The following is a 22454-nucleotide window of genomic DNA, read 5'->3' as shown; positions in this document are numbered from 1 at the left end:
TTGTGTCAGTGAGTGGTAGAGCACTGAGTGCTTTAGCAGAGACCCTGATGGACTTTGATCCACTGACCAACATGTTTATTCCTGCTTTACTAACTCTTATATTGTCACACCAAGAAGCCATACCAAATTCTGGTCTAGGTCTGCCTGTATTTCTTTGTATTTATAATCAAGATCATAACAATATTGGCATTTAGAAAAGAAAAGGAGTGTTGGGTTAGAGGCCCTGAACACCCATGGTAAACCCACACAGTTGATTTCCCATATTTTTGGCAGATTAGATCTCTTTTTAGGATTGTACTACTTTTACAGTTTGATTTATTCACTAAAATCTCTGTAAACCATACCCTTCTACAGTCTAAAGTTTATATGCTCATTTGGGCTGCCTTCAATAATCACTGTGTGCCAGTAAGTGAGTACAATGTTATCTTAACAATATGAAATGATGACCAAAACTACAAAAATAAGACGTGGAATTGTCCTCGGGTCTCTCAACTGGCAAGTTTCTTACAGGTTCCAAACTGTAATTTATTCCTCAGCCCCCTGAGTTACTGAAGACTCTACATCACCAAATCCACCCACATTGTTCCTTATATAAATTAGGATCATATGTGTGCCCTGTGTCTATTGTACATTCTTACAACCCGAGCTGTAACAATTCCAAAATTTTGCTGTACAATTAATTGTCTCGGAAATAATAGCGATTAACAATATAATTGTCTCTTTCAGTCAAATAAAAAATAGTAGTATACCATTATTTTTAAGATAAAATTTAAACTTTTGAATGAATTCCTGGATATATCTTTTGGTCGTATCACTTTTATGTGACCCAGGTAATGTAACAACACAAGTACACAGCCTATGAAGTAAACCACGCCTCTTTATTATCATAACACATTGTATTTTTTTCTTAAATGAACATAAAATTGACAATAGAACATTTATCCTCATCAATAAAAAACACCAATAATCACTTGTATAATTCCAATTCGGCATATTTATACCAAATCGACAATTGCCATTAACAGTCCTACCCCTTGGGACCTAGGCTAATGTTGGCAATTATTTGCCGTTAAACACAGAAACGGCGTATACGTAAAATAACTGCGATTAGACAATCATGTTACAATTGTTACAGGCCTACTTACATATAAGAATTGTCGACAGTTACCCATCAGTCCAACACTGAGGTGTGTTGTTCCTATGTGAAGGATTCATAGTTGGGTCATGACGAAGCTCGGTGTTCTCAGAACGAGATGGACATGACTCATGCTGAAACGGGATCCTCACTGTGACAGCCGGACTGAATCAAAGGTTGCAAATAGGTTGTGCCTGTTTCTCTGCAAATATTTGAAATTCAGTTTGCTTAGTCACATCTGATGACAGCCTGATGTTATTAGTCCTGTGCTGGACAGGGAAACCCCACCCATCTGCCACTCCACATGGACTTAATCATCCAGTAAAAATATCGGTTCCATTCCAATGTGTGTGAGGTCATGATGTTGGGTGTTATCAGGTGGCTCCAGGTGCTGTTGCGCCTCATGTCTAGCCAGTTAGAACTGATCAGTGGTGGGTCATGGGTTTAAGAGGAGTCATCATGTACCGTCGAACTGACTGTTGAGTTGACCGACGCACATGAACACCTACACCTGGTGCAGCTCATCATTGTCGTGTGTGTGTGTGTGTGTGTGTGACTGGAGTAGCATTTCCTGCTGTAGGGACTCATGTCAAAGGCTGATTAGGCTACAATACCTATGGTCTAGATGATAATCCAAAGAGCTGAAAGAGGCCAGTATTGTATGCAAATGTACTGTATAGTGTTTTTTAATGGTTACCAATGGTTGTTTAGCTTGTTCCTGCCACATTAATTCACTCTGTTTCTGAATGGCTTACCTTGGGCCTCTCTCCACTTGGGACCATTGTTCAGCGTGAGACGATAAACAGCTTTGTTTCCAATACAATAATCACTTGTCTGAAATGCTCTTAAAAGTCTCTGGTTCTTTGCGGCTCTGTGTAATGCAAAAGGGGTCGCTCGAAATTACAAAGCCATGCATAATTACACTTCCCCTCAGCTACAGAACCTCTCAGCCTTTTAGCTCATTGTTTTGGTTTTCTGGCCCGCAAACTCCGCTCCCGTCAACCCTGTTTTCAGCAGTAGCATTTAGCTGGTTCCAGCAACAAAAAAAGCTCTGGTAAACTACCTATACACGATCTGCCCAGCACCAAGTGAGATAAAGATAATGTTCACAACCATCTGCTAAACAAATTGGAACATCTAGCAACCTAAGCGCCAGATATATTTAGGGTTGGGTATTGTTTGGAATTTTACGATTCTGATGCCAAACCGGTACCCCTTTTCTTCTTTTATATAAACGATTTCGATTCCTAAACCGATTCTTGAAAAACTGTAAAATTACATCAAAGAAAGGCTTTTACGTGCGTTTTGGTGAGCCCAGAGGGAAAATATGGCATTTTAAAAGTAGCCTACATTTACGGTAGCTAGCCAACGGCAGAGACTACAGAGAGAGAGTGATATTTTTTCATTTTCATTTTTTTATTCGCAGCGAATTCGTTTCGGTACCCAACCCTAGATGTATTCCTCAGTATTTAATGGAGACCACGCTGGAAATAAGAGGAGGATATTGGACTTACTAGTAACATGCTGCCAGGAACACACCACCATATTTATGCTTTGTTTATAATTCAGCTTTAATGTATTTTGTAAATGACTTATACAGTTGAAACCATGCCTGTCCCATTGTGTAGGCCTTCTATAGGCTTTTCTATGCTTATTATAAAAATTCATGCTATATCACTTTTATCTTAGCATTTTGTGTCGGTATTGGCCTTTGGATATCAACTGTACTGTATATTGCTTGCAGGCATTTTAATATAAATTGTCTTCAGTTGTATGAAGTTAGCCTTGATGTCTTATTTATATATATATATATAGCACGACACCAGCTCAGTCTGTTTAACCTCTGACCTGGAGGAAAAATTATCTCTCAAACTGTCAGAGAGAGTGATGCAGCACCCTCGCTTATCTCCTGCAGGAGCTGGAATAATGTTTGTGTCTGTGTTTGCCAGTTATGGCCGTTGGTCTTGGCCATGTGGGAACATTGTTCCCTCTGCATTCAAGCTGTTGCTTTTTTTGGTTTACTGTCCCTCTGTTTGACTCATCAGGGCCGCTGGAAGGAATAAAAAAGGAATTCCTCCCCCTCCTATCTCTGCTGGGTGACTCGGTCCAACCCCTTCCTATGCCACTTCATCCCCATTAGGATAAATTCCCATTTCTTTTCATCAGTCATAATGTCCGTTAGCGCTGTTAGACACACTCCAGGTATCTCTCTCTCTCTCTCTCTCTCTCTCTCTCTCTCTCTCTCTCTCTCTCTCTCTCTCTCTCTCTCTCTCTCTCTCTCTCTCTCTCTCTCTCTCTCTCTCTCTCTCTCTCTCTCTCTCACAGGGATAAATCATTGGCTGGGATCCTGGTGACCCACCCCCAGATGCCAGGCTGATTCTCTAACTGTGCCTGTCGCTGCCTTAACGGGCCAACACTAGTGTCACCGCCAAACCCACACTGTGATTTTGTGGGCCGTGGTCACTGGTGAGCCGCCAGTGGCTTCCAGTCTGGTCATGTGACTCCTAGCCCTTCCAGTCCTACCCTCTGGCAGTCTCACTCTTTCTCTGTCATCTTTTTCTCTACTATGTCCTTGCTATCTCTTTCTTCCTCACTGCTGTTTCTGACTGTGGCTACCGACTTTTACTAGAAACAATCTTTTCCACAAACGACGACAGGGCGCAGAGCAACTATGAAAGGTACGGCGCCTCGTTCATCTCGACTTTCTCCTCTGGTCCATCAAGTCTCTCTCCATCTCAACCTCCTGTTTTTCCCATTTTGTCTTGCTTCAGCTGTGTACTTCCTGTCTTTGCTCTCCGTGGTGGATGTATCTGCTCGTTAATGTCGGTCGGGTGCCTGGGTGGCAAAACGGGGCTCTGTTTTGTGTAAGAGCAATGTTGCTGCCGTTGAGTAGACATAGTTTACGGCAGTGTAGGATGTTAGAGGTGAAATGGGGAGACAAGACTGGAAAGGCTTATAGCTTTTGCCCCATACTCCCTCCCCCTGCCCCCTGGTGCTGTCAAGATAAGGTGCTCACCGATGTGAACAGAGCATCTGTTTTTGAAAAAAATATACTGTATTTTGTTGTCTTATTTTGCTCTCTATTCACTCCCCTGATTTCTGGTGCTGTGCTTGTACCACACTCATGCACCCTTTTCTACTACCCCTTCTTTCACCGACTAACCTCTTTGTCTGCCCTCTCTGAAGCCCTTATCTACTCTTACGTCGTCTTTGTGGCTGCAGAATGACACCTTGAAGTCTTGTGTTTTGTGCTGTGCTAAAAGGTGCCCATGGGTAAACTTTCCTCTTGCCTTGTGCATGTGGGCCTGATGTGCCCTGCATCAGAGGTGGGAAGAGGAGTTTGTAGAGTGAGAGTAGTAAGAGGAAGAGGCTTTGATCAAAACCACTGAGGCACATCTGGTTGCTTACCAAGCAGTCTGAGAGAGCAAGGCTTCTTTGAATTGACTTTGTTGGGGTACTAATGGGAGTGAAAGGTTTTTTACTTTTAGGGTGCCAACTGCTACTTCACTGAAGATGTGATTAACCGAGATGTGATTAAAGAGAAGCTTGTATAATTGGAAGAACATATAGTGTGTATTCTGGTGCTTTGAACCCTGGTAGACCTTTTTTTGTAGGTAAACAGCCTTTTTTAAAGAAGCAACTATTGTATTTTATGAATAAGCAATGTAATTAATAACAACTTTTTATTCCAACATCAAAACTGCTGTTCAGAGTGCCATGAAGTTTGCTCTTGTCTAGGTATGATGCATTAAACCATTTTTATCTCATAAAATCCACTATTGCTATTGATCCTGAAATCTCTACAGTGTTTAATATCGAGACGGATTTGTTTTAAAATATCCAAATAGTTTCCTGTGTCTTTCTTTCTCCAACCTGTTCTTATGGTGTTCTCTTCCCCCATCTGTTATTTCTTTTCACAACACTTCAAACAGACTTTTATTGTGTCTCTGTTTAATTGGCGCTGGTGCAGTGCTCCGTGTGAGTGGCGTCTCATGCTGCTTGAAGGTTTCAGGGCTGAACGGTCCCAGTCTGTTCTGTCTCAGGAGTCATCCGTGGCCATGTTCATTGGTGTCGGGGGCTCTGTATGATATACAGAATATTTCTTTTAACCACAGCTGCCGAGTGAGTTTGCCTCCATGGCTGATCAAAGTGAGGCAGTGAAGGAGGATGAGAGGGTTTAATAGTATGCATATATCCAGCTTTTCTGCATCCCAGGACATTGTTGTGGTCTATCTGCAAACATTGTATGGAAAAACAGAAGGCGAGTTCTTTTGCCCTCAGTTTTCTGTGTAGTGCTGACAGTTCAGTGTGGTCGGGGCATGGTAGCAATCAACATTCAGGTCTTGACTAATAAGGGGCTAAATTGAAATCACATTTGCTTTCGACATTTCTCTGCTTGCTTTGGAAGAGCTAATGTTTCTCCTCTACTAATTAGCCCGGGAGTGGCTGAACCCCGTCGCTTTCAAAGCTTATTCAAAGTACAAAGGCCCTGCTGAACAACCTCACAGCTTGGCCCTGTGCCCAGACCCGCTTCCTCATCCAGCTGAAATAAATCATTTTTAGGGGTTACCTATTCACACAGCCATAAACAAATCCGCTGGTGTGATATCTTGAAGAATGTGTTAGGATTTAAAAAGCCAACAAAGCAGAGGTCAGAGTGAACACCGTAGTTGTACCTTGTTGTCAACACTAGATGGTGCTCTTTGCTGCGACGCTCAAAACCCCAGTGGAAGTCAGTGTTTGCCCTTAATGATAGTGAGTACATGCCAGGTCTAATGATTCTGTAGCCCTTATGTTTAATAGAAATAAAAAAAAAAAAAAAACGTAAAATGAGAAATGTCTGCCTCATCCTTTATGTCCCCCTCTCCCGTTTTCCCTCTTACTGGCAGTGTCCTTTCTTTTGCCCAGTGTGTCCTCTGTTCAGCGGCCAGCTGAAACGGAGCCCTGTCCTTATCTTTGGGCCTTTTGTGTGTGTTTGATTCCCTTCCTTCCTCTCCATCTGTCCGGTGTTGTCCTTCACTGTGCTTTTGAACCTCAAATGTATAATCGGCATGATGAATGAGATGTTTGTCTGCTAGTTGAACTGACTGTTTCAGTCTCTTCATGTCACTTTTTTTTTTTTTTTACTACTAATGGACTTTGTTTGGTGATGAGTCGTATGGTTTAAAGTGTTCATATTATGCTTTTTGGCTTTTTCCCTTTCCTTTATTGTGTTATATATCTTTTTTGTGCATGTTATAGGTTTACAAAGTGAAAAAGCCCAAAGTCCACCCCAAAGGGACTTACCATCTCCAATAGGGCTGAACAATTAATTGCATTTGCGATAATATCGCAATATGTTAAAACGCGATTTCCTAATCGCAAAGGCTGCGATTTGTGGCTGGCTAGTAGTCCTTACCTAGGTACTGTCAGGGCACGCCTTCATACTCTGCTTCTGACTGGCTAGTAGTCCTTACCTAGGTACTGTCAGGGCACGCCCTCATACTCTGCTTCTGACTGGCTAGTAGTCCTTACCTAGCTACTGTCAGGGCACGCCCTCATTCTCTGTTATTCCAGTAAGAGCTTGGAGACTATAAGTAACGTAAACTTAACAGAAACACGAAGCCTGCATTATAAACTGGGTGTGTGGAGTTGAAAACCGTGGGCATTGACCAGGCAGAGGAAGTCTAACTAAAGATGCCTATTGAGTTGCATTATGGGACATGTAGGATCCTTTCTGCAGCTTAGCCTATACTAGGAAAGTCAGGATCTCGGCCCTAGCTGCATCAATTTGGGTCATCCCAAATGAATAAATCATTTAATCTGTAGTAGTGAAATACTACTTTACACCACTGTAGTACCCCTTTAATGTTTTGGGTAAATTTACATTGCATACTTTTTTATATATATATATATATATATATATATATATATATATATATATATATATATATATATATATATATATATATATATATATATATATATATATATATATATATATATATATAAAAAACATTTTTTAATTATTTTAGCTTATAGGGTGCAACTCATTGTAACCTTCCATTAATAGTAATTTATGTAATTATTTTTAAACAAGGTCCTAAGTACTCAACTAGCCCAGAGTTAATTCTGTAACTCTGTTACCCCAGGCCATCTTCCTTCATCTTGGCTTTCTTTTCTTTTTTTAAAGAGCTTTATTAAGGTTTGACAGGTTACAATTTATAAATTAAACATACAGTAAGCTACATTTCACAACAATCAAAATATAAACACAACAATTACAAAATTGAACTAATGAAACAAGATGTGCAAATAAAGCTTTGTAAGGTGTGTCCAGTGCATATAGTCTTCTATCTTGGCTTTCCACTGCCCCCCAATTTGACTGCCCTCATGACACCACTTGTCATTTGATTGACCTGGCCTGGCACTGATGGGAGTGGGAAAGCACCGTTCTAAATTTATCAACCCCCCCTCCCCCCTCGGGTTCAAGACTGCTGTGGATCTAGCCTCAACACATGCGCCCCTAATGGTGGGTTGTAGATAGAAAGTGGGTGGGGGTGGTGGGTGTCTGCTGGCAGGGCCTGTGGATCCAGTCTATCTTTATGTCCCAGTAGTCCTGTCCCACAACCCTCCAGAGCTCTGACCTTCTCGGGGACTGTGGAACCAGTCGACTCTGAACAAAACAGTAAAGACTTTTAGCTCCCTTCTAACTGTAACCACCTGAAACACTACAACTCTAAGACTCAGTGGCTCTCTAAGAAGATACCCTACATTAAAAAGGTATGTGGCTTTCATGTGATGACTGACTGCAGGACTGGGTGTCCGTCATGGTTGTTGAATGACTTTTTCATTGTCACATAAATTAGATTAAATGATGTTGGTGTTTTTAGTATTGATGCCAATACAGGAAGATTCCTAATATTCAGGAGAAGTGGTTTCACTTTTTAAAATATGTGTTTGCAGGTAAATCCATTGTGGATTATGGTAATGATTTAATTACAGTCTGGTACATTTAACCGTCTCTGATGGTACTTTTGGTTCCATGCTGGATTCAGCATTTTGACCTAGAAGCAGCTCAGTTACAAATTCCAGCAAACTCTCCCTATGTGTCAGTAATTCATTACATGTTCAGATACTTACCTCAAAATGTGGAGCTTTTTCCAATCTCTTGACATGAAGTAATTCACTGGTACTCTGTACCTCCATACCTGTATTTATCTGTCTATATGTGAGTTGAGGAAATGAATGGTCTAAGTGAGATTTGGTTTTTTGGGGTTGCTGAGCTCCTCTGTGTGTGATTCATTCAGTGGTGAGTGACAGGCTAGGGAGACTACAGTTGTTCATTGTGCTGCACCTGCTCTTACTCTGTCAGGACACACAGACAAAAATAGTGCTGCCTAATAGGACAACACACACCAAACATTTTACACAAGTTTTTCCATTGATACAAGCCCTGTCTATCATTACTCATGTCCACATTCTAGCACGATGCTCAACACCCAACAATCAAAATCCATGTTGTAATTTAGTTACCGCCTTCACTTAATGTGTGTTAATAAAGCTTTTATTATTAATTTTAAAACCGGTGACTGATTGTCAGGAAACTGAATTCTGATATTTAAGTGTTTTTATAATAACTCAAGATTGCTGCATATTCTCTGTATGCATCATTAATCATGATCCCTGAGCGATAGGTTTATTTTTACCATCTGCTCCAAATATACACAAGCCCTAGTTCAGTTACTTAATTGGCTGAGGTCTGATCTGATTCCTGGCGTGGGAGGCGCAGAGGCACAGTAATGACTTTGTGACCGTCTACCGTTAGGCATTGCAGGTCTTCCCCCTGAAAAGTTGTTTAGCCCGGTGGCAAGTGTCTTTTTTGATGAGGGCCCTGCAGGGACCAGTGACAGCCTGATGGCAGCACTAATGTAGAGCCCAATAGCTTCTGTGATAACAGAATCATGGACGGAATCACAAAATTGAGAATTTCAAAAAGCTATAAGACAGGTTCCATATGGCCCCACATAAAGTCAGTGCTAAAAGCTAACTGGAGATTTGAAAATATGACTACGTCTACGTTTCCATCCGAGCTACTCCACTGTAACTGTAGTTTAAAAAATGTCTTAAAAATACATTACAAAATAATTCCCAATGGCTTAGGCCTGGTGGGCCACTGGGCTTGCAATACGAGGGGGGAAAACGCTGCATTGTCAGTGGTTGACTGTGTCCCTGGCTGTGTCACTATCACTTTTCTCAGCTGTTGGTCATGGTGTCAGACTGCTGTGGGGGGAGCCGCTGTGATTTGACTGGCTCAGATCCAGAGCAACTGATCTCTTAGTGGGGTTGAGAGGAAGTGCGCTGTGTTCATGTGTCAGAGTATTGATGTGTCTGGGTTGTGTCTGGGTCCAGGTAATCATTTGGAGAGCCGCAGTCGGAGTGTTTCATTTTCCTTTTGGGGAGTTGAACTCAAGGCCTTTGATGGCTTATTCACCTGTCAGGGTGGAGACTTTGTTCCTATCAGTTTATCAGGAGCTGCTCTATCTAATGACCCATTACTACAACAAAGACCTACAGCAGCCTGTGCAGACAACAGAGACAAACAGTTGAGCCTGTATGTGGATTAATGTCTCACTGACAGAAGCACTATGACTGAACATGTCTCAAGCTGCTGTTCAAAGCCTTATTTTAGACTGGATGTCCCCTTGTCAACAGCCAGGAATGACCAAACACAGGGTGGGCAAGTTCAATAGGGTTAGGGTTAGCACAGTGTGTCTCAGCTCAGCTCAGCCTGTATCAACTGTCAGCATACAGTGAGGAAAATAAGTATTTGAACACCCTGCTATTTTGCAAGTTCTCCCACTTAGAAATCATGGAGGGGTCTGAAATTGTCATCGTAGGTGCATGTCCACTGTGAGAGACATAATCTAAAAAAAAAAATCCAGAAATCACAATATATGATTTAACTATTTATTTGTATGATACAGCTGCAAATAAGTAGTTGAACACCTGAGAAAATCAATATTAATATTTGGTACAGTAGCCTTTGTTTGCAATTACAGAGGTCAAACGTTTCCTGTAGTTTTTCACCAGGTTAACACACTGCAGGAGGGATTTTGGCCCACTCCTCCACACAGATCTTCTCTAGATCAGTCAGGTTTCTGGGCTGTCGCTGAGAAACACAGAGTTTGAGCTCCCTCCAAAGATTCTCTATTGGGTTCAGGTCTGGAGACTGGCTAGGCCACGCCAGAACCTTGATATGCTTCTTCCAGAGCCACTCCTTGGTTATCCTGGCTGTGTGCTTCGGGTCATTGTCATGTTGGAAGACCCAGCCTCGACCCATCTTCAATGCTCTAACTGAGGGAAGGAGGTTGTTCCCCAAAATCTCGCAATACATGGCCCCGGTCATCCTCTCCTTAATACAGTGCAGTCGCCCTGTCCCATGTGCAGAAAAACACCCCCAAAGCATGATGCTACCACCCCCATTCTTCACAGTAGGGATGGTGTTCTTGGGATGGTACTCATCATTCTTCTTCCTCCAAACACGGTTAGTGGAATTATGACCAAAAAGTTCTATTTTGGTCTCATCTGACCACATGACTTTCTCCCATGACTCCTCTGGATCATCCAAATGGTCATTGGCAAACTTAAGACGGGCCTTGACATGTGCTGGTTTAAGCAGGGGACCCTTCCGTGCCATGCATGATTTCAAACCATGACGTCTTAGTGTATTACCAACAGTAACCTTGGAAACGGTGGTCCCAGCTCTTTTCAGGTCATTGACCAGCTCCTCCCGTGTAGTTCTGGGCTGATTTCTCACCTTTCTTAGGATCATTGAGACCCCACGAGGTGAGATCTTGCATGGAGCCCCAGTCCGAGGGAGATTGACAGTCATGTTTAGCTTCTTCCATTTTCTAATGATTGCTCCAACAGTGGACCTTTTTTCACCAAGCTGCTTGGCAGTTTCCCCGTAGCCCTTTCCAGCCTTGTGGAGGTGTACAATTTAGTCTCTATTGTCTTTGGACAGCTATTTGGTCTTGGCCATGTTAGTAGTTGGATTCTTACTGATTGTATGGGGTGGACAGTTGTCTTTATGCAGCTAACGACCTCAAACAGGTGCATCTAATTTAGGATAATAAATGGAGTGGAGGTGGACATTTTAAAGGCAGACTAACAGGTCTTTGAGGGTCAGAATTCTAGCTGATAGACAGGTGTTCAAATACTTATTTGCAGCTGTATCATACAAATAAATAGTTAAAAAAATCATATATTGTGATTTCTGGATTTTTTTTTTTTTAGATTATGTCTCTCGCAGTGGACATGCACCTACGATGACAATTTCAGACCCCTCCATGATTTCTAAGTGGGAGAACTTGCAAAATAGCAATACTTATTTTCCTCACTGTAGTTCAAGACGTGAATGTGATGTCATGACAGAAAATACACAACATTGCTGGATTACCAGCTGGGTCAGTCACGGGCCCTAAAGGCCCAAGTTGTATTGAATTGATTGTATAAAATACCTGCAGGGCTTTAAGGTGGCTCCTGCATTTTTACCTTTTGAGGCACTGTATTTCAGTTGATATTAGAGGTGTTGAAATTAATCAAATAATCGATTCATCGAATCGTGGACATGGACAATGCTGCATTGATAATCGGCCGGGCCATAATCGATTATTTCTGTTAACAATTTAATGTAGGCCTGACAACCTTTCTGTTGACATATTCTGGTATGTTTTGCACATTCAGGAAGTGCCATGTGCTCAGTGCTGTAGTTTTATGTATCCAGTTTATTTAGTGTTAGAGTACTGCAGAATGTTTTGTTTTTGAAGCTTGAAAAGCTATGAATTAAATATCCTATATGGCTTTAATAGAAAAATGTATTTGACGCATCGTGATGCATCGAGATATCGAATCGAAGACATGATAATCGTAATCGAATCAGGAGATCAGTGAAGAGTCACACCTCTAGTTGATATTGTGCTTTCAAGGTTCACTTAAATATATTTGTTTAGAGCTGCAAAGATTAATCCATTAGTTGTTAACTATTAAAATGTTAACTATTAAAATAATGACCAACTATTTTGATAATCGATTCATCAGTTTGAGTTTTTTTTTTTATTATAAAAAATGTAAAAATTCTGTGTGACTATTTTCTTGTTTCTAAACTCCTCTATGGCAGTAAACAAAATATGGGTGCTTTGGAAAACACTGTCTTTTTTTTTTTTTAATCATTTTCTGACATTTTATAGACCAAACAAGTAATCAATTAATCAAGAAAATAATCAGCAGTTTAATCGACTATGAAAATAATCGTTAGTCACAGCCCTAGATGTGTGTTAAGGCAATATTAATAGTTTTTTTGCCCACTTGGGGGCAGTGGAGCAAGCTGTCAAAACGACATTCACAAAGTTAATATGGCTAACCTAGCAAATAGTTGCCTTTTTACACACAGCATGCATTTAAAGTGCTCATATTATGCTCATTTTCAGGTTCATAATTGTATTTAGAGGTTGTACCAGAATAGGTTTATGTGGTTTAATTTTCAGAAAACATCATGTTTTTGTTGTACTGCTCATTGCTGCAGCTCCTCTTTTCACCCTGTGTGTTGAGCTCTCTGTTTTAGCTACAGAGTGAGACATCTCACTTCTGTTCCATCTTTGTTGGGAGTCGCACATGCTCAGTACCTAGGTAAGGACTACTAGCCAGTCAGAAGCAGAGTATGAGGGCGTGCCCTGACAGTATCTAGGTAAGGACTACTAGCCAGTCAGAAGCAGAGTATGAGGGCGTGCCCTGACAGTATCTAGGTAAGGACTACTAGCCAGTCAGAAGCAGAGTATGAGGGCGTGCCCTGACAGTATCTAGGTAAGGACTACTAGCCAGTCAGAAGCAGAGTATGAGGGCGTGCCCTGACAGTACCTAGGTAAGGACTACTAGCCAGTCAGAAGCAGAGTATGAGGGCGTGCCCTGACAGTATCTAGGTAAGGACTACTAGCCAGTCAGAAGCAGAGTATGAGGGCGTGCCCTGACAGTACCTAGGTAAGGACTACTAGCCAGTCAGAAGCAGAGTATGAGGGCGTGCCCTGACAGTATCTAGGTAAGGACTACTAGCCAGTCAGAAGCAGAGTATGAGGGCGTGCCCTGACAGTATCTAGGTAAGGACTACTAGCCAGTCAGAAGCAGAGTATGAGGGCGTGCCCTGACAGTACCTAGGTAAGGACTACTAGCCAGTCAGAAGCAGAGTATGAGGGCGTGCCCTGACAGTATCTAGGTAAGGACTACTAGCCAGTCAGAAGCAGAGTATGAGGGCGTGCCCTGACAGTACCTAGGTAAGGACTACTAGCCAGTCAGAAGCAGAGTATGAGGGCGTGTCATGCTAGCAGCTAGGCGAGCATTATAACATGTGTTATAAAGTGACCACGTTTGTCTCTGAAGTAAAGGCTGGACTTAGAGCTGGGCAATATATCGATATTATATCTATCGTGATGAGACTAGATATCGTCTTAGATCTTTGATATTGTAATATCGTAATATGGCTGAAGTGTTGTCTGTTCCTGGTTTTTAAAGGCTGAATTACAGTAAAGTGATGTCATGTTCTGAACTTCCCAGACTGTTCTAGCTGTTCTGTTATTTGCCTTTACCCACTTAGTCATTATATCCACATTACTGATGATTATTTATCAAAAATCTCCTTGTGTAAATATTTTGTGAAAGCACCAATAGTCAACACTACAATATCGCTGCGGTATCGAGGTATTTGGTCAAAAATATTGTGATATTTGATTTTCTCCATATCGCCCAGCCCTAGCTGGACTACAGCTAGAGCTGTTTGGAGCAGTTTGTGAACAGTGTTTTCTGTTGGAGATGGTATGTCTTTGGGGTGGACTTTGGGCTTTTTCACTTTGTAAACCTATAACGTGCACAAAAAGATATATAACACAATAAAGGGGAAGGGGAAAAGCCAAAAAGCATAATATGAACACTTTAAAGTTATCACCTGACAAATGTAAGTCCAACTCTTCTGTTAGCAATGCTTCGCTCTCCACCAAGGGAAATATCTCACTCTTTAGCTGCTAAATGTTCCATGTTTACCAGCTAGTTGCTAACTTTTTGTGTCTACTGTTTAGTTCTGGGCAATATTGATTAGCGCAGCTTTAAATCAGTTACCACATATCAACTGACATGCAGCAAACCCAGGGCAAAGTAGTATTCTAGCATCGGAGTACTGGTTGGTTTCTGGTCTTCTGGGTTAAATGTAACGAAGCTGTGATGTGTATGTTCTACTAGCAGGTCATTCCGGTCCTGAAGATATTCAATTTATAGTATTACTGTATTTACAGTGATACTGTACAAAACAGAGAAAACGGTCACATTGGAGGAGGTGTTGTCTATATCCACGACGTTCCACTTCTGGGATTGCTCGGATGCCGCCGGATGTACTTCTTTTCGGACAGATCTCCTTCTTTTTCGGCCCTATGTCTGTTACCTTCCGCTTTCTTTTGTTGTAATCAGGGCTTGACATTAGCACCCACCAACCCGCCAAATGCCGGCAGATTTTGGCAGTGGCGGGTAACACAGTCACTCTCACTAGCCACTTTGGCGGGTGGCATGCCTTTATATTGTAACACTGGTGGCTGAAGTACTGTGCCACCGCCCCACACAGGAACACAGCTGTGACCCAGTGTGCAGTGGCAGCCCACGGCCGGAGGACAGTGGCCCGTACGCGGCGATTCTTTAAAATGTCCCCCAGAGCTCCGTTCAGCGCGCACATGCGACATGGCAAGCCGAGGCAACAGTCATAGACTGTATCAGTTACAGGTTTATAGAAGAAGTACAGAGAGAGCGCAGCAGGACATTTGGGCTGTGTGCTTTGCTTCCCGTCACAGAGGGCGCGTGCCGGCTGCTAAGTGACGAGCGAGCGCGCTCCAAATGACTTTCAACTACTTTCATCTAATCTTCTACACCCCTGCACCACCTAGCATATGCAGTAAGAAGCTACTCTTTTATGTCTGTGTCTTATTCGGTTGCATGTTTTCATACAAAAAGGAGTTTTACACACATTATCAGAGCTGAATATTTGATGACTGCATTGTTATATTGTATGTAGTTTTGATTTTGGTGTTTCCAGTGCTCATTTCCATTTAAAAGTGTTGTTAATATGGTTCTTCTAGTTAATTGTAGCACAATATAATCAATTTTATATAAATAAAACGTAATTGTTCACAAAATAGCGGCTCGTGAAAATGCGCCGGCTAGTAGCCACAGTGGTTGGTGAGCAAAAAAGTTAATGTCAAGTCCTGGTTGTAATTAACTCTGGTGGATTTGTGAGGACTATGGTTAACTGCTCCTCAGATCTCTGCAGGGTAAATCCAGACAGCTAGCTAGACTATCTGTCCAATCTGAGTTTTCTGTTCCACCAAAACAAGCTCCTTCCTGAGGCTATTTTGCAGAGGCACCATGGCTCCATCTGGTGCTTGGCACCGCCCAAGACGATTGTGGTTGGTTTAAAGAAATGCCAATAAACCAGAGCACATTTTTCTCCCATCCCAGAATACTGTGTGCACGAGCCAGACTAGAGTAAGTGTAACCAGCAAATTATTGACAGGATGACAGAAATGATTGATTGTAAAAAATGATAACTGCACTGGTGGAGTCACTAAGCAAGTGTCACAGTTAGATAGGGTCATTGACTTTCCTGGCTAAGAATTTTTTTGGGCTTTTATTGCCTTTTATTTTTAGGACAGATTAAGTCAGGAAAGTAGGAGAGAGAGGGGGATGACATGCAGCAAAGGGCCACAGGTTGGAACCGAACCTGCGGCCGCTCTGACAAGGACTGAGCCTCTGTACATGGCGCACACGCTCAACCAGGTGAGCTACCCAGGCGCCCCTTTCCTGGCTACTCTAACTGGATCTTTGCCCATCAGGCTGCGTCAGTCTGTCCCTGTCTACGGACCCTCTCCAGGTTTTATGTAGCACCCTACGTCTTGTGGGAGGCTTAGTCCTGGTGGTCTCACGTGCTCGGTCTTAAGTGCATATTTACACCTTCATGACAGCTTTTCCTTTATTTGAAACCCACCAGCCCCAGTTTAAAATCTAATTAGTGGGGATTTATGATGAGCCACTAATAGCAGGCAGGACTTTGAGCTGGGGTCTCTGGCCTTGGCTTTGAGCTCTGACACAAGCTGCTATGGCTGAGATGCTACACAGACTGCAGGCATTCATGATTTTCTTCCAGCTAAACACCAAAATGTAGCTAGGATAGAGAGACAAAAGTGAAGCATATGCATGCAAAGTATTTTGCAAGTATTTCTCACTATCTCATTAGAGGCTGCATATGCACTTTGATTAGTGTTTTTCTACCTAGAATCCCTTGGTATTGGTCATATTGTCTTTATACTAGTGCTGTCAATCGATTAAAACATGTAATCAAGTTAATCACAGACATGGGCTGTGATTAATCATGATTAATCGCAAATTTAAAATACTAGTATTTACTCGTAAACGTGCAGTGTTGAAATAAATAAGTGCATGACAAACTGGTTTAAAGAAACAGATTCTTCAGTTTTATTATCTCAACCATTAACATTTATCTTAATTTGTTGAGGCATCCTTATGAACTGCAGACATATTTAGCAGTAACATCAACTGATACAAAGTAATGTCTGACAAATTCACAAATATAGCTTACCTGTGATTTTTTTATTTATTTTTTGCATAGTAACAACTAAAATGAATGCAACAATAAGTAGGCCTATTTTAGAAATGGAATGCCACAATGTATGTGAAGAGACAGGGAACAGTCTCTACATGCTTAGTTAAAGATAATGACCTCAGTGTGCATCTGTGCAACATGCCTCCTGTCAACCAATCGTACAGTCTACTCTTCTTTCAACCAGTTGCTCAGGCAGAGTAGCTCGTTGAGATTTTCAGGTGATAGAGCTGACCTCTTCTTCTGCAGAATGTAGCCTGCCAAAAAGAACAGTCTGTCACATGGCACTGTTGAGGCAGTTGTAGTTTTGTTTTGACAGACCTTCCTCTACCGCGGCACTGCAGGGGAGGGTCTGTCTAGTCCACACAGCATTCCGGGATGGGAGAAAACGTGCTCTGGTTTATTGGCATTTCTTTAAACAAATCACAATCGTCTCGGGCGGCGCCGGACGGTGCAACGGCGCTGCTGCAATATAGCCTCTGGAAGGAACTTGTTTTGGTGGAACATGTGGACGTTCAAAAGTTTTAGTGGTGCAACAGAAAACTCAGATTGGACAGATAGTCTAGCTAGCTGTCTGGATTTACCCTGCAGAGATCTGAGGAGCAGTTAACCATACTGTACTGCCAGCTGTGTGTCGACAATCTGTCAACAAGTCTTTGTGGCTAGACTCATGAGCAATTCACACAACCTTGGATAGGAAGTGACTATGGAAAGGAGGAATCACCGTGGTTGGTTAGGTGAAAAAGATATCCAGGGAAATCTGAAATTAGAGGAGAAATAGGGGCCATAAATGATTGTGTCACACTAGATTTTATGTATGTACAGCTTAATCGCCATAAGATATTGTTACTATACCTGTTGAACTCTCCATTATTACGCGGTACATATGCTGTTAAATGTTGACTTGTTTTAAATCAAGAATCCCGTTAGAGGGGTCTTAAATATGCACTTGCTGGCCGCTACATACATGATACTGTGCCGGACGGAGGCTAAAGCTACATGTCCGAAGCAAAAAAGTCAGCGTTGTCATGAGTTGATCATCCATGTAGCAGATGTGGAAATAAACAAACAGTGTTGTTCTTTAGTGAAGAGCTAGTTAGTTCTGAGTATGATAAGGGCTTAATGTAAGATAAGAACGTTATGTCTCTCTAACATAACCCACCTGTTTGGCTTCTTAGCTAAAATATCTTTAACGTTAGAGGAGAAAAGGCTTTTAGGATGTGGAGAAGGAGCAGGACCGCCACGCTAATGTTAGCCTGATCTCTGATACTGGGGAAGTTGGAAAAGTACTTTTTTTTTTTTTTTTAAAGCCAGCCAGCTAGTTGCTAAGTTGCTCAGGGGAGAGATTTAGAGAAAGGTCAATTTATATTTAGTATTCCAATATCTGTGGTAGATCAAATGTTATGTAATAAACCATGGATAAGTACCTATGTCATTGACAACTTGTTTATTTTTTATATTTTTTTTTAAAGATACATTTTTGGGGCATTTTTGCCTTTTTAATTGAGAGGACAGTTGTAGACATGAAATGGGGGGGGAGGAGAGAGAGAGAGGGGGGGGAAGACCTGCAAAAAAGGGCCACAGGTTGGAATCGAACCCTGGGCCATGGCGTTAAGGACTGAGCCTTGGTACGTGGGGCGCACGCTCAACCAGGTGAGCTACCAGGGCACCTGGATAACATGTTTATTTAAATATAGCAGGCCTGCACTACAAAGCTCATAGTTCACCGAGTTCCTCCCTTTTTCTCTGGAAATGGTGTGTCCTGCCAGGCACTGATCACTGCAGCTACATTTGGTTTCCGTTCACCAATGGCAGCCTCCGCTCCGCTGGCTCACCTCACGCTGTCGACTCTGGAGGGAAAGGAGAGACACGAGCTTTCCACCACTGTCTTCTCCATTCCCTTATTTTCCCCGTCCTCCAGTATGACAGTTCTTGGGAAGGTGTCTGCAGCGTCCAGGGATGGAAACAAATTTCCCTGGCAAGTGGGATTGATGAAGATTTCTGGTGCTGTGGCTCTCTCTCCTGACCAGATGTGCTGAAGCACACTGAAGCATGCACATCTGTGTCTATTTAACAGCTTAATACTCTGAGTGCACGGACTTGTGTATATCTTTCTCCAGGACTCCGTTTGTGTCAGATAGTGTAGACCTGTGTTTCAGGATTTTAGGTCTCCTCATCATTGAGGAACAGTTGGTGCTATATCGATTTGAATAATTACAAAGAATGAAAATGAATCGTGATTTAATTATGGGTATGGAAAGTGTGGAGCCAATTCACCGTTGGTATTGGGTTTCTTTCTTATTCAGGTGCAGGAAAAGGTACACTCTTGAAAAAAAAACAGTGTGAAACATTTTTTTTTTGGCATTGTATAAATGTTACGTAGTCATGGAGACACAGAGGATTAAAAAACATGATGGACTCTTCAGAAGAGGTCATTATCTTCACTTGAGCTTCTGCGTGGGAAAGTCACCGGACGCCACAATCTTCTGAACATAGTCACACTGAGAAATCCAGAGAGAGTTGTGTGGAGCTGATCTTAATTAGCTTTGTAGCAACTCATTTTGCGATGGATGGAATGAAACGGACGTTCATTAATATCAAAAAGTTGCGCACTAAAGCTCTTATCCTTCCATTGGTCTAATTGAAGTACAGCTGACGCCCAGGGCCAAATTTAAGCTTTGTGATAGGCCTCGAGGCACAAATCGCTGGACCTCTTGGAGCACTCCATGTGGAGGCACTGAGCCCCCCCTTACTTAAGATCTCTTATCTTTTTTTTATTTTGGGAATGCCACACGTGTGTGTGTGTGTGTGTGTGTGTGAATACACTGTACAATTACCAGAGAAGGTCAGCGGTTGTCTTGCTGTCTATTTGTAGTGTGACTGTAAAGTTTCAAAGACTTGAGGCCGTTGTGAAAGGAAGCTGATAACGAGGTTTGAAGCTCTGGTGCAGAAGTTCCTCTTGAAGTTTAAGGTCCGTCATATCTGACCCAAGAGAGGCACTGTACATATATACATAACACTTTACATTTATAGCAGGACAGATTGGGTGGCGGATTGTTCCATTTTGAATCTGGTTGCAAGGTTGTAAAATATCTGGATTTGTTGTTTGTTTGTTCAAATTATTGCAATTATTGATATTTTTGCATAACTTGAGGACTCAAATGTATAATTTCATACAACAAATCCTGATATGTTATTAATTTGGAACTGGTTACAAAATCAAAATGTTGAGAACTAAAAGTTTCAGTTATTTCGCTTTCACACCTGTAGTTCAGTTCATTGGGTTCGCACCAAAGAAAAGAAGAAAAAAAAATACTGTCCTCAGTGCAATCAGTATATTATATCTATCAATAAATGAGGCTAGATATCGTCTTAAATTTTGGATAACATAATATTGTAATATGACAATTGTTTCTTTGTTTTAAAGACTGCATTACAGTAAAGTGATGTCATTTTACCAGACTTTACTTTCTCTTCTATTCTATAGTCATTCTATCCACACTACTGATGATTATTTATCACAAATCTCATTGTTTAAATATTTTGTGAAAACACCAACCAACCCTACAATATTGTCGCAATATGGATATCGAGGTATTTGGTCGAAAATATTGTGATATTTGATTTTCTCCATATTGCCCAGCTCTACATCAGGAGTCTGCGGCGATGTGGCAACCCACCTGACACGTCTTGAAACACGACCCCCACATCTCGTTTACCCTGCTTTGTGGGTGTGACTTTTTTGACATTGTCATCACCATTTGTGTCTGTAAACCACCTGTGAAATGCTGTTCAGCGCTGCTACAATACAAAAATATACACAGACTGACTAAACTAAAAAAAACACAACGGCCCAACTGGGTCACCAAAGGATGATTGAAGTCATCGACTCTCAGGGGGCAGCCTTACTTAACATACCAATTTTATTCTTCAAAGGTCACAGGGCACATAGAAAAATCAGTTTTCTTTTATACTGAAAACCCATCATACCTAGTAAAAGACATCAAACAACATTGCAAATTGAGTTTTAGCCTTAGTTTTCCTCCCTCTAACTCCCTTTATGTGTGTATATGAATATTTTTACCTTTCATTCTCTACCCTCCCCCATCTGAATTTATGGCCATGCTGCAGAGGCTCAAGCTCTGTTATGTGTCTGCAGAGACGTGCGCACTGGATCCCTCCGCCACTCTACTCCACGCCAGACTAGACTGATATCTTTCCTCGGGGACGCCATAAATCTGTACTTTGTTTCTAAGATGGCTGTGAAAGAGCCCAGAGCAGGAGATGAGCCCTGCTAATGGTTATGTCTCTCCCTTTTTCCTCACTCCTATCTAAAAGATTTTTCCGACCATGAAGGTGACGCAGCCATTAAGCACTTCTCTCGGAGCAGACCTGTCGGGATGCCTCTGCGCGCTAGAGGTCATTTTAAGTGCAAACATGGACTGTCTGGAAGTATTTATCTAATAACGAGCCACAGACTGGCTGCACATGTGAGCTTGTCAGGCTGAAATAGCATCCACTCTGAATGTGTAGCTGACTGCACATCTGGGTGTTGATCAGTGGAGAGGTGTGGCTCTGTTATTATGACATTAAGCATAACCTGCCTTGCTCTTGTTGCTGTTTAATTTCAAGAACCTGAAGTGCCTTTCCTGTGTGTTCCTGTGTTTATAATATATCAGCTTGATATTGACATTATTATAATTAACATCGTATCAACAAATTAACATTTCAGCTGACGTGACTGCTTACATCCAAAATACAAACTGACACTTCCAACTATTTGCAGGGAACGTACTAACGTAACTATCTTCTTTGCTTTACTGAAACTGAAATTTCAATTGCTTATACGTATAATTTACAGTTCAACTGACTTCTGCATAAGCATGCACTCTTCTGCAGAAAATGTAACCTTTTCTAGTTGTATGTCTGTCTTTTCTGGGAAGTCCTAAACCGGAGGTGTTTGTAAATTATCAATTCAGTTGAAGCCAACATTTGTTGCTGTTGTCTTTGGTTTCTGTGTTGAGCTTTAGTGTAACATAGTCTAAATGGTATTTCAGACAGAAACAAACAGGCAGAAAAAAAGCTTGGGGCTAACACTGAATGCTTGTATGTTTTGGCATGAACATGTAACCACTAAAGCCTTTAAACATCCACACAAATTGTCAGTTGTCAGCTTTAATTTAAACGTATTGGCACTCTGGAATGCTGTCCTTCAATGGCAGGGGGTTTCCTGGGACAGATCTGTTTCACCACTTTGTCAGGTTTTGCAGTGTGGCAGCAGAGATGGCTTCAATTTTCATTCTTATTGACCTTTTGATCCAGTTTTTTTGGTCTTCAATTCCATTTAACCATTTTAAACTGGTTATAATCTGTGTGTAAGTAGTCTATATCCTCAATGTTCCACTTCCGGGATTGCTCCGGTGCAGCAGGAAATTCCGCCAGATGCGTGTCTTTTCGGCCCGATGTCCGTTACCTTTTCGCTTCCTCTGTGTTGGCGTTCTAACCTCTGGTGGATTTGTGAGGACTATGGTTAACTGCTCCTCAGATCTCTGCAGGGTAAATCCAGACAGCTAGCTAGACTATCTGTCCAATCTGAGTTTTCTGTTGCACGACTAAAACAACTTTTGTTCC

General features: G+C 41.8%; 1 protein-coding gene across 3 annotated transcripts in view; it reads left to right on the top strand.

Annotated features, from left to right (window-relative positions):
- svila (supervillin a) overlaps nt 1–22454 on the top strand; it is a 160174-nt gene that overhangs the window by 15606 nt on the left and 122114 nt on the right. The window contains exon 1 of one of the 3 annotated variants that reach the window (XM_031298242.2): nt 3688–3813. The exons of 1 other annotated variant lie outside the window; for it this stretch is intronic. In XM_031298242.2, coding sequence (XP_031154102.1) covers nt 3807–3813 — 7 coding nt within the window. In that variant the 5' untranslated portion in view covers nt 3688–3806. Of the gene's footprint in view, nt 1–3687; nt 3814–7670; nt 7898–22454 lie in introns of those variants that run through there. One more of the 3 variants, XM_031298252.2, reaches the window with a different exon arrangement.

Source organism: Sander lucioperca, chromosome 23, assembly GCF_008315115.2.
Source record: "Sander lucioperca isolate FBNREF2018 chromosome 23, SLUC_FBN_1.2, whole genome shotgun sequence".
NCBI lineage: Eukaryota > Metazoa > Chordata > Actinopteri > Perciformes > Percidae > Sander > Sander lucioperca.
This window is presented reverse-complemented; position numbering and strand designations above follow the sequence as displayed.